The following is a 13,173-nucleotide window of genomic DNA, read 5'->3' on the forward strand; positions in this document are numbered from 1 at the left end:
GCCTCACCTGTGGGCAGGCCTTGTGCTATCCCCTCCCTGACCACCTAACATTATACTTGCTAGGCCTTCAGCACTTTACAGCAAAGGTTAACCAAATGGTCTACTGTTCAATCAAGATCAGTTACCAGCTCTCGGCAAGTGACCTACAAACATACTTTAGCCATCAATAAAATTATAATGGCATCCATCAAAAATGCTTCCAAGTAACAAACTGACAAACTTATATCACTCACTGACTTTTTTTGTTTTCCTAATATCAAAAACAATTAATGCTGTGCAACAAATCTGCCTGGAACTTTCTAAAATAGTTAATTCAAGTAGCATCTGGCATGGTACTTATTATACTGATCCCTCAAGTGGTGGGAAAATAAATGAGGGTGTTCAGTAAAATTACTTTTTTGAATTTAACTCCCAAAGAAATCTTTGCCCTTTACTAAGTAAACTAAAAGGTTAACCTAAATTAAATCAATCTTGGCATAAAAGTAGAACTCAAATTTAGGAAATGGCTTTGCTTAGTTTGGTGAACACCTATGAAGCAGAAATATGGGAAATATGCCAGATTAGCTTGTAAGGGTTAAAGAATTTAAACTAGCTGGACAAAGTTTGTGGACCATCCACTGAGCTAAATCAAAAATAATCACATTTTATTGGAAGAAGGAGCTGTTTTCCCTTTCATACATATAATGGACCTACATTTGGTTTGCGACCGAAAGGCCACAGCTCAGAAAAATATGTTGTGGCTGCTTTTACAGGGAAAGCATCCATTGCCCACCTCGGACCTCATAGGATGGCAGGGTATGCTCAGAAGTGAGTCCCTTGCTCACTTTGCAACTGGATTCAAGCAAGCCGGGCTGAAGACGGCTGGAATGCCAGAAACCGGTCCCCGGAAGCTTGTTTCCGGTCCAGGGAAGACATGGCTTAGCAGTTCGGGCTGGACTGTTCCCATGAGGCACAGGGTCAGACTGATTTGCATATAGCCATGTCTGAACTGGGGTGGCAGAGTGGGCTAAAGATTGGTGATGGATTAAACCTAGATCTTTTGACTGTGTGGCAGTGAGGACACAAAGGGGGCTCTTCATGGCCCCTTAATGCCTCTGCACCAGTTGGTGCATGCATGGGGGACGCATGGTGTGTCACCTGTCTGCATGTCCCCCATGTCCCTGCATTGAACGAATTGCACAACAACAACCGCTCTAATAAAAAAACTGAAAGCGGAAGGAGCAGCAGGCCCAAATGGGATGCCAAACGCCTTATTTAAACACGATCCTGACTTTTGGGCAAAATACCTGACACCGCTATTCAATCATGTTTATAAAGAAAAAAAGATACCACAGTCCTGGCAGGGTAACATCTTCCACCCAATACACAAAAATGGATGCAGAATGGAACCTGGGAACTACAGATTAATAGCTTTAATTGATGTAGAGGCAAAGCTCTTTGCATCTTGTATATTGATTCACCTCCGACAATGGATAAATGAAAACAAAAAAGTACCCAAATTCCAAACAGGTTTTATGGAAGGTATGGGCTGCACAACTAATTTTTCAGCATTGTCACTACTAATCGAAGGAGCGGGAAAAAGGAAGACCGGATTAATAGCCTGATATATAGATCTGAAATCCGCCTTCGATCGAGTTCCAAGACAACGCCTATGGAAAAAACTGGAACTTTGGGGTCTCCCGCCGGCTTTAATTGAAATTATAATAGCCTTATATAGCGGAACGTGGGCAAAAGTAAAGCTTGGTGATGGGAGAAGAATATCAGCAGAATTAAAAATAAGAAATGGCCTCAAACAGGGCTGCATGCTCTCTCCAAGCCTTTTTAATATATATTTGGCAGATTTGAAAGACCAACTACAGAACGTGAACGGACACCCGCCAAAATTGGCCAACAAATGCATCCAGTTTCTACAATATGCAGACGACATTGTAGTTTTAAGTCAAACACCGATAGGCCTCCAAAGAATAATATCCAAATTAACGGACTATTTCGACAGAGAAGGTCTGGAATTAAACACCAAAAAAACAAAAGTGGTGAGATTGGCGGGCGCAAGTAGACGATTTTTCAAGTGGTATACAAAGGATAAACATATTGAGGATACAACTTCATACAAATACCTGGGGGTTACAATAAGCAAAAATATTTCCCTTCTAGATCAAAAAAGAAACATCGTTGCAAAAGCACAGTCACTGAGCTTCGCGTACAGAACACTTCAAAAGAAATTGCAATGCCCATCACATGATCATCTACTAAAGGTAATGGCAGCCCAAGTATTACCATCCCTCTCATATGGACTGGAAATATAGCATGGGAAAGAAGCAGTCATTTTAAACACCCTCCAGACAAAAATATATAAATCTATGTTTAACCTTTACAAAGGATCAGCTCCAGTACAAATAAGACTGGAATTTGGCTTGCAAAATCAATTATATCAAAGAAAAGCAGTCCTAGCGAAACGGTGCTGGAAATTGAGATCAGCGGAAATAGGATCATTAAATAACCTATGTTGGCAAGAAATCAAAAAACAATATGATCAACAAGAACCCAACTCATGGGGTGACGATTTGCGAGCATCCCTAGAAACCCTCAAAGTAGAGGAGATTTGGAACAGTCAACTAGAAGAATCATCCTTTAAAAAGATTTGCAAGCTAAATGCAAAAGCCCTATCATTGACAGAAGATAAAAAGACCTTGGCCAAACGGTGACACGCATGGACTGTTTTAAATTCGTATAAACGATTAAAACCGCAACCTTACCTCGTGGCACACTTCCGGCTATCTTTAAAAATGAAATTCATGGCTTTCAGAATGGGTGATCATTTTTCAAAAGATTTGATTCCGTCATGGAAAGACACACACCAGGAACCAAGATGTAGACTATGTGAGTTCCACACGGAAACTTTGTGTCACCTTCTGTGTACATGCGAGTCAACAAAAGACGAGAGAAGAACATTATTGAAACCAGTTTTAAATATGTTGCAGATCCGCACCTGCAGGCAAGCAGTTACCAGCTGGATGGGAGCAGGTTCGAACATTTTAATATGCAGCGGGGTAAAATTTATGAAAATAGTAGAGACTCTGTTTTTAAAAGCTGAAACAGTCTAAAGGCGGGGTCTGGAAAATAATGTTTTACAATAAGGAAATAGAAAATATATTTTGAGAAAATGAATTTTTATCTTCTGCTATTTAATCGAAATTTGTATATGTATACTTTATGGTTGTGATAAACCAAATAAAGTAACATTTTGACTGACTGACTGACTGAATTGAACAACATTGTGCATTTTGGTCTGTGCAATAACATATTAAGGGCACCACCGTGGCAACGGCAAAGAACTGCCCGCCAGCAACTTAAAAAGTAATAATCTGTAAGGCAGTCTGTTTTAGCTTTGGGTGTGTGGGAGCGGGGCGATGGCATGGTGGCCCTGCTCCCACAGCACCAATATCATATGGTCCTTAGAATTTTGTCTCTTATCAGATGGATGCGGATGCATAAGTCTGATTAAATCTTTTTTACATGTTTAAATCCATATTTTCACAATCGTGAGTTTTGCACTTCATGTGTCACTCTATGAGTGCATATTAGGTTTGCTATTAGCATTCTGAAACAGGTATTAAGCCTACAATAAAAAATGTGAAATAAGATTGCTATAATGTGAGTGTTTAATACCAAAAAAAGATATATTATGCTTGTATAGTATTCCACTACTAGTGCATATTGTATGTGTATGAAAATGTGTACTCAGGGTGAAGGGCAAAAAAACATATTGCAGGCTGAAAATGAATACAGTCAGCATGTATAGTTCATTGAAGTTTTTTGCACAGCATTGCGGCCAATGCTCAGCGCAACTTAGCAATGGCAGTCATACAATGGATGTTTACCTTTTGTGTAGTCACATCACCATTCAAGTGGTTAACAGTACATTATACATTTCAACGTTATTAGAGCAAACTGAATGTTTCAAATATTTAACAACAGAGTAAAACTAAGCGATACTTAAGACACGGCTTCAAGAAAGAAACAGGTTCACATTTTGCCTCGAACATTGATACCCAACAGGAAAAGGCTCCACAAGACAACTCCAACAGCATAATAATTATGATGACCAACTGGGGTGATACAATGATCACATTGTAATTCCAAGGGGCCAGAGTCTTCTATGTTGACACCTGATACCTCCAAAATCACCTGATTTCGTCTACGAAGTGCCCTCCCTGCGGCAAGGTCAGTCAATAACCCACACTGGTGTCATTGAAAAGGTTGGCACCTTCTAAAGATCTCATATACTTTGTAATTGCTATTCTTTCAATAATTAAACCCATAAAAAGCAGAATCCAAAAAGGACAGAATTTGGAATTTATGTAGCCATAGATTCTCCTTTTCTTTAGAAGTTACAAAAGGGCCTTTTGGAATCCTTCCAGCACCTACCCATTTGAGATGGATCTGTTGTCAATTTCAATAACGTCCAAAACCACAGACTCACATGTCCTGTGAAAGAGCTATGTGTGGCAAGCGCCCACATTACAAATGAACTTGTACACATCAGTATCAGAACGCTCTGGAAAGAGTTCCTGAATTGCTAATTGTTTTCAGCTGTCGTCTCCATGGCCCCTTGACGATTCCTTTCAGACTCCTGAGCCTTCTTGCACGTTTCTATGTTATGCCATCTCCCACCACTCAACGCGGCATGGTAAACAGATACAACACTGTAAGTACAATGTTGTCCCCATAGTAATAATATGTAAATTTCCTCATTGTCAGTGGTCGGGAGGCATTTGGTTTCTAAATTCTGTACAATCTTGAAATAGACATTTCGTAAGGACTGACACATTAAATGAGCATTAAGCTTTTCACCTAATTTTTGTTTCCTGCTTTCCAAGTAGCAATCAATGTGCACTCATGTACCTGAAAATATTTTATGGAGCTTTTACGAAGGGTTTGAGCTGTAAATTATCTATTCAAAGCAAATTCAGGGCTCCCTTTAACTTTCATGGTCATGCTTTTCTTCTAAATCGAGCTACAGTGATTGTAACACAATAATATAGCATTGTCCCTTCCACTGCCATGTTAAATAGAACAACTCTGATTGTAGCAAAAAAACATTCCTTAAACTCAGCGCTGGCCGGCATAAGTAAATGCGGTGAGCCGGGCGGGGTGGGTGAGGGGTAAGTCGACGGAATAGGTATATTTAAATAAATAAATAATACCTATTCCGTCGTCTGTTAGCTTCCCCCCGCCACGCCATGCCCATCCGCCCCCCGCGTCCTTACCTGTGCAGGCTGCCACTGCTTAAACTGCACACAATTATATGATAATGTACATAAAACTCTTCAAATCATAACGTCATCATGCTGCTTTTTTTTTTCGAACAGGTGAATAGTAATCGCTATTTATAAGATATCTTATACAAGGGTACTTTGGTTAAACTGTGCTTGAAACATGATTGAAAAAGATAAATAGGTGCCTTCACATTGTTACCTTTGGCCCTTGCCAAACACCAGGAGGATTTTCCGTCAGACCCTGCTGAAAAAGGGGGTAGCATTAGCACTGAAATTCCATGGTTCAGTTCAGAATTATTATAACAGTAAGAGAGGTGCATGGGTGACAGCAGGCTGACAGTGTGCATTAGTCACTTTAAAGTTCCTCGGCTATTTTTAAGTACTGTGTTCATAAGGTGTATCTCCACTACATTGGATACACTCAATTATGAATCACTACATTAAAGACACTGCATTGTGGGATATTATGTCTAAAAAAGAAAGACGTGAGAGTTAAAGAAGTTAAAGTTTACTTCATATAATAAAATTGATATGGGTATTTAAACTAAATTAAGCGAGGTTAGCCCTCTGAGACAATGTAATGTCCCACAATGTAGTGGGTTTCCATGTAGTGAAAAACAACCACTCTTAAAGATTCAATACGAAGATTTTTGGATAATTTTTAAGAATAAATTTAAGGAAATGTAATTTCAAGTTTACCTGAATTCACAAGTTGACTTACATCTGATCTTCAATATCGATATTTTAACTTAGAAATATTCGCGGCTGACACTTATTATAAGACCCGGAAACAGATGCATTTGTTTACATAACAAACAGAGCACAACCAATCACAACGCAAATTGCCTTAGAATGACATATCCTATTGTGGAAAGTGAATATCTAGGAGGAGCATCCTAAATATGAATTCAATGTTCTATGATCTTTCCATCTGTGGCCTTTTGGGTGACGTTTGCCAAACGAGGCTTGTGACGTTGTCTTCATTGAAATAATGTATTTATTTGTGAAAAAGAATTATAGATTGTATCGTGAAAGTGTGAGTTTGTCTAGGACACAGCTGTGCACTGTTTTTGAAATTCCATTATTTTAACACGGAATGTCTCAGTGTTAGTGCAGGGGCTCCAGACAACAAAACTAAGATATTACAGGAGACAATCACTGCTCTGTGTTCCCGAGTTGTGCTGTCGACAAACAGCCTATTGACTCGTAGAAATGCTTCGTTATATTTATGGACTTTACAAAATGTGATTGCATAAAACAGATGCACAGCTGTGCCCTGTGCAATGTATATCTTCATGAGAGGGGCCCAGAAATTCCCTTTCTGCCTGGTGTTCGTTCCCTTACTGCTTGAAATTATGAGTAGCGCAAAGATAACCTTTCTAATTAGTGAATACATATTTTATAGCCTCCTTTTGGACATAAGTGATTTATTTCTGCCAAAAGACAGCATACAAATAGAAATCGACAGATTCGGTTTAATCACAAAAATATATTAGTGCCAATATGGCACAATCTGCAGCAGCGGTCGGCAGTAGGAGTTCCTGCAGGTCGGTGACATGGGGAGAGGGAGGTGCAGGGTGGGGGTATGTATGGAGTACTGAGTTTAACAGGTAAGTAAACATATATAAATAAATAATTACTATCTGATGTGTTTTAAGAATACAAAAGTTATTTTTATATAACCTTGTGTGGAGTTCCTTTTGTGGTGTGCCCTGGATGTTGTTGCTGTGTGCGTGCGCAAATGCTTTACACATTGCCTCCGGGATAAGCCTGACTGCTCGTGCCAAGCTACCAAGGGAGTGAGCAGGGGTTATCTTGGTGTGTGACTCCCTTGCCTTGACTAGAGTGGTGGTTTCTGCCTGACTTTGGCACAAGCCTTAGCCAACCAGAAATCCCAGTTCTAACAAGCATGAAGCTTTTCTTGCCCAGAGCCTGGCTACCCTCCTGGGATCTGTTAAGGCCCCCCTAGTGGGACCCACCCCCCAGTTTGAAGACATCTGTATTAAAGCCTGAGTGGTTTCTTTATCAAGTGGTATACTCACCCCACATAAGTTGTTATATTATGGGGGTTGTACAAGTTAGGTAAGCTCTCAAACCATCAATGTTTCCTCCTCTTTAGACTCAATGAATGGCTGTCAGTCCATTGTAGAAGCGGCAACATAAAGTGACACCTTTGAGAGAGGCTTAGAGGGGATGTATATGGAAAATCTGTCTGAGTTCAATTGGCTATTGCAGTATTTCGTCTCTCAAGGGATGGTCTACCTGAAGGGTGGCTGCAGAGGCCATGAGCCTTCTTAGGACGGGATGTGTACTTCTTGCCCCTATGTAATGTGAGGAATACTAGATCCATCACTTGCCTATATCATCAGGGCATGCTGATTCAGCTTTAGTCAGGCTGCCATATATGCGGTTTGTGTGTGGTATTTTTACAGTGTTAATGTAGCTGAAATGCAGTGGCATGCTTTGTGGGGTCAAAGGCTAGGACACAGCCAACAGGTGACTGGATAGCTGAGTTCTGAGAGTGAAGAAGGAAGAATGTTTGTCCTTCTGAATAACTTTAAGCATAGATGGTATGTCCTAAATCTCATTTAAAACAAATAACGCCCCTTTGGAGTTCATAAAAGAAAATTTACTCCATGGGATTCTCTTTTAATAAACAATTCTTAACACACATTGATTGTATTAGATAATATTTCTGATGTAGATCTTTTGACGTATAACTACTTTACAGATGTGTGTCCTCAGTTCTTTCCTGAATTGTATCGGGATAAGGGTGGCCCTGAAGGATACAGGGATGCTGTTCTCAATCCTTGCTACAGAAATGGAGAAAGGCCGCTGCCTCTTCCTTATTGCGTATTGCTAACTATAAATGTAATTGATGGAAAACATCTGCTCATAAAACACTACTGACAATATTACCTGTCCCTCCTAGGTCACCCGCAAAACTATCAGTTAGTGTTTTCTATGTAGAAGAGAACTTTGTGTCTTTTTCCTTGTTTTCTACTTGAACAAATAACCCTCTCACAACATTTGAGTACTGCCAATATCCAAGTGTCTATTTAATGGTACTGAAACAGCGATAACAGCAAATCCGTCTGACCACAAGTTCCTACCCAACGCAACTCATCATTTGTGAACATGTATAGAACTATATCACTGTCCAATTCTTTTTTAAAACATCTGCTCAGCTATTCCAGAGCTGGCTGTAGCATGTGACTAATAATCTACTTAAACAGCACCCCACATACGTTTCATCTGCCACAACAAATATGCCTGGGACTGGTCCAGGGCTCTTAGGCTGCATCTGTCTAATTCTTTTGGTTATAGACAATTGTCAGAATGGCATAGGATTGTATGTTTTCCTTACATTTAATACTATTGCCCGCTGTTGGAAGGAATGATTAATTTCATCCAGGTAGGTTGTTATTTGTCATATATTATATATACCAATTCTTGAGCAGACCTGTGATCCATGGTCACCTTAAGAGGATGGTCAAAGAATAATATTTGAGGTAGACATTCACTGTTCAAGAAATGATTGTGGGGAAGCTGTCAATGAAGTCTTTATTTATATTAAATTGCAAAGTAATCCATTATTAATAGATATGATGAACTTCATCTATATTTTCCTAAGATGTAAATGTTAAAGGCTGATGAGATAGTGGAGCGATTTCATGGGTTGAAATGTGGACAGGAGAGAACATCGGAATTGTTTAAATAGATGAAAAGATAACAGGAAGAGTAGGAGAGCTAAAAGAAACATTGTGAATAGTCTGAACCTTCGCGAAAGGAAAATATTTTACCGTGTATGCTGCACTCATCTGTAGAGCACGTGGTCTCATTAGCTCTTGCGCAGCCTCCTTGAGATTGCATACAGTATTGTGACCGAAATGCACAATATTTTTGATAGTTGTATTTGTTGAAAACGTCTACTAATTGTATATGATTTTGATGTAATCACTTGTAATTTCCTGCAAGGTTTAATGCTATATCTTTAGCTTAATTAATTGGAAACCCAAAATGTTAATATACGTTTCAAGAATAATTTGATATTCAAAAGAGGGTGAAAATATAGTGCTTAGTTGATATTGACATTTAAGTTGTTCGGGAACAATACCTTTGTCATGTTGTGCTCGTTGGAGTTAGCGTGGGGTTGTATGATGTTTCTAAAATATATTAAGCTGGAAATGAATAACTTTAGTTCCCAAGAGTCACCTGATTCGGTTAAAAAAAATAATAATAATTGAAGACCTCATTTTGTAGGTGAATGTTATTACTCTCTTCCCTTTAAAGCACCATAATTATGTACTATGATTTATAATAACTGGTCAGGATTCCATAATTGTCTATTTAAGGAGGCTTTAGAAAGAGGTACAACAGTGTCAACAAGCGAGTAAATCTATTTAGTTTTAACAGAAAATGAGCAGTTCAAATTAAATGTAATCAACTGATGAATGGGGTGCACTATTCAAATGTCGAGATTTTATTTTATTGTATTTTTACTTTTGCTGATTGCAAAATGGGTATTACAGTGCTGTGCATTATGTGATTAGTACACTGGCACATTTATACATGGACTAAGCTTAACGTATGTGTGAGGTGAGACAACATGATCCTAGTAGTCCTCATTATGACTATATTTTGATTTTTAGTATCTGCATGCTTCCTTCTACATGGGCCATGCTCCCTCCTCCCTATTCCATGCTCCATGCCTCATGCTCTCTTTCCATGCCTTTGCTTCGTTGTCCATGCTTTAAGCTCAATAGTATCAGATGCATCAGCCATAAGCTAAATATGGTAAAGCTTCGAGTGCTGCATTCTGTCCTAGGTCTGGAAGATTGAAAGTAAAATAACTGCAGTTTTACCTCTCTTATGTTACATTTACAGATTTAAAATGCTTGCAGCGAGCTATTGGTGTAAACAATGAGCTCTGTCGTTTACTAAAATTGCAAATAAAAACCAGACTATTTTTAAAAATGTGACTGCACTGAAGCGAAGCATCCAACAGTATAATACATCCCCAAACAATCATATAAAAAATGTATAACGTGCTTGCTGCTTTAATTTGAACAAACGTATGCCTTAAACATGCACGCAATGTAGGTTCATCCTTATTCGTATGGAGTTCTAACTTTCGCTTTATCATTATTAAGTCAGCTTCTCATTAGCATGGGGGCCTTGCAGATACGCAGTAGGTGGAAAATAAGATTTTGCAGGATTGAAGTAGATTAAAGTTGCGTTTTAAGATCTAAAAACACGGGTTACGAGATTAGAAAGACTTGTATATGGGTAGATTTCTCGAATCCTGGTTGAACCCTGCAAATGCACTAAAAACAGAGATGGCATCTATGGTTGTGACCTGACATTTATTATAGCGCCTGTTAATGTAATTTGCCACAAAATAGAGCCTTTTGATTCTAAATCTCAATGTGACGTCTAGCTCATTCAGAATAAGAGATGCCTGTCAAAAGAATAAGAAGACAAGAACAAAAAATATTTACAGACGTTTGCGGCCTGTAACCAATTTCACAAAGCAGAACGTTCGAAGCACCGGTCAAATGAATCAGCTGATCTAAAGTAAGACATAGATAAGGTGGCAATTTTAAAAGGAAATAGGAACATCAAGGGGCAGATTTATGATAACTGGCGCATCCACAGGGATGCGCCAGTTATTTTGCGCCGCTGCTCCGCCACCCGTGGTGCGCCGCATTTACAATGCGGCGCACCATGGGGCAAAAACGGCACAGATGCGTGACGCATCTGTGCCGTAAAGGTGGCGCATTGCTGGAGTTGCGTTGCAAGCGCGACGCAGCTCCAGCAAGGCTTGGGGGTGCCCCATCTTTACAATGCTGCATCAAGACCTACGCCTGCTTCAAGCAGGCGCAGGGTTTTGACGCAGCATTGGCCTGAAAGTGACTGAGTGCAATCTTATAGATTTCACTCAGCCACTTTTGCGAGGAGCACCTGCCCCAGGAACGCCCACCCTGCGCCGGAACGCCCACAAGTGGCGCAGGGCTTTACAACGTGACGCATCTGCCTAGATGCGTCACGTTGTAAATGGGTCGTACGGATGCGCCACGTTTACGCCGCAGTTGCGTGACGCAAACGTGGCGCATTCCCAACATAAATCTGCCCCCAAGTCTCTTCGCTAAGCCTAGTTGGCATGTTTCCGTTCAAGGTGATGAGCTTCATTTGGATTATAACTATTAACGCAAAGGGGTAATTTCACAAATGTTGTATTTTTTATTTTTTAAAACAGGTGTACTTCTATGACTCAATCTGAACTTAGTTATATTCTTTTTAGCTTTTCTTAAAGAAGGTGTAACTGCACACCTGCAAAGAAACCAGACTTAGGTTTCGAGACATGCCATTGTGACTGTTATGTGACTTTTTTAAGGTTGCCTATATCCCCTTTGTGAAATTGTACATAGCATACAATTGTGCACAGCGGGAATGGGGAATCAGCAAATAATAATCTTTTTTCTTTTTCTCTGCAGCCCAAAAACATTTATTTGTGGTAAAAGCCTTTACCCGTAACCCCTGGGAAATCCTGGGATTAACTGTTTTCTTTGCCATCTGGAAGATGATTCCTTGCCTAGAGGAACTTTCTGACAATTTCTGTGTTGGGGGAAGGTTCAACTTTAGTTTGAAAAATGGCACAATGTAAGTGTGTGGGTGTTAACAAGCTTTTACAGCAAACCCCCCCTTGCAAGACCCACTTCTGATAACTTGTGAGGGATTTTCTCCTGGAGATTTCTCAGCTTTAGGAAACTGGGTAACTGCTTGATGGGGGGGGGGGGAATTCTACCGTTGCAGCAACGTCATTTCCTGCCAGGGTGAAACACAAGCAAACCACAAATTAACCTATGTTTAACTCTCTGGTAGCTCAGTACGAAAGCAGTCAGGCTTAGCTTAGGGGCAATGTGTAAAGTATTTATGCAGCACTTGAAACAGTAATAAAGTGGAAATACAATGCAAGAAAAATCACACACATTCAGTAAAATAGAGAATATTTCAATGAATAAAATGACATCACAATGACAGAAATCCAATAAATAGAACTGACGATATGATTTTTTATTTTTGAATTAAAAATGGTGCAAAAACACAAAGTTCCAACCAGAGGGTTCTGAAAGGGCTAGACCAGGTCACAGTCAAAAGTTACAGCTGATTACAATGGATTTCCAGTCGGTAAGAGGGCCCAGGTTCGGCCCAGTGGAAAGCTTACCTTCTGAACTGGAAACGTTTATGGCGAAAAAGTGTTGGTCATTGATGAGTCATTGGCAGGGTAGGCTACAAGCTGGATTCAGAGGGGGACTAGACGATAGCAGGCTGCTGAACAGCAGGGTCCTGGTGCAGTTGTTGACAGAGCCGGGAAAGCTCCAAGTGAGCAAAGTCCATCGTCTGTGCCCAGTATAGCTGTGACGTCAATCCTGCTAAAACCCTTTGTTAAGACTTAGAAACACTTCTGGAAGTTGGATTTTCTTCAGCAGGGCAAACCAGGAAGCTGAGGCCGACTGGTGATGAATGTAGCTTCAACTTCAACTCAGGTTTGCACCAGCTCTCCAGGCACAAAGTTGTCAAAAAGTATCCAAGTCCCACTTCTTGCAGCTTGAGGACAGAAGGAGTACATCTTAACACCAGACAAGGGTCCAGGACCTGAGTGGGGGGCACCCCTATGGGGTTAGAACTCATTCCAGCAGAGGCCAGCACCAGGGTACAGTTGGACCTTCTCAGCTGGGGCTCTGTAGGGACAGAGGCCTCTGAGTTTGTTATGTCCCTTTAGCTCTAACTGACCCTTGGAGTCACTTCTGGGATCCTGGGTTCAAGGCAAGCAGGTCAAATCTTCCTTCAGGTCCTTCAGATAGCAGAGCAGTCGCTCTTCTGATACTTC

At 40.3% G+C, this 13,173-nt stretch overlaps 1 protein-coding gene across 3 annotated transcripts in view; it reads right to left on the bottom strand.

Annotated features, from left to right (window-relative positions):
* The window catches only part of NTRK3 (neurotrophic receptor tyrosine kinase 3), a 1,577,634-nt gene that overhangs the window by 42,106 nt on the left and 1,522,355 nt on the right, over positions 1–13,173 (bottom strand). Inside the window, exon 16 of one of the 3 annotated variants that reach the window (XM_086958116.1) lies at positions 5,479–5,520. The exons of 1 other annotated variant lie outside the window; for it this stretch is intronic. In XM_086958116.1, coding sequence (XP_086814242.1) covers positions 5,479–5,520 — 42 coding nt within the window. Of the gene's footprint in view, positions 1–5,478; positions 5,524–13,173 lie in introns of all 3 variants that reach the window. One more of the 3 variants, XM_086958115.1, reaches the window with a different exon arrangement.

Source organism: Lissotriton vulgaris, chromosome 2_1 (genome assembly GCF_964263255.1).
Source record: "Lissotriton vulgaris chromosome 2_1, aLisVul1.2, whole genome shotgun sequence".
Lineage (NCBI taxonomy): Eukaryota > Metazoa > Chordata > Amphibia > Caudata > Salamandridae > Lissotriton > Lissotriton vulgaris.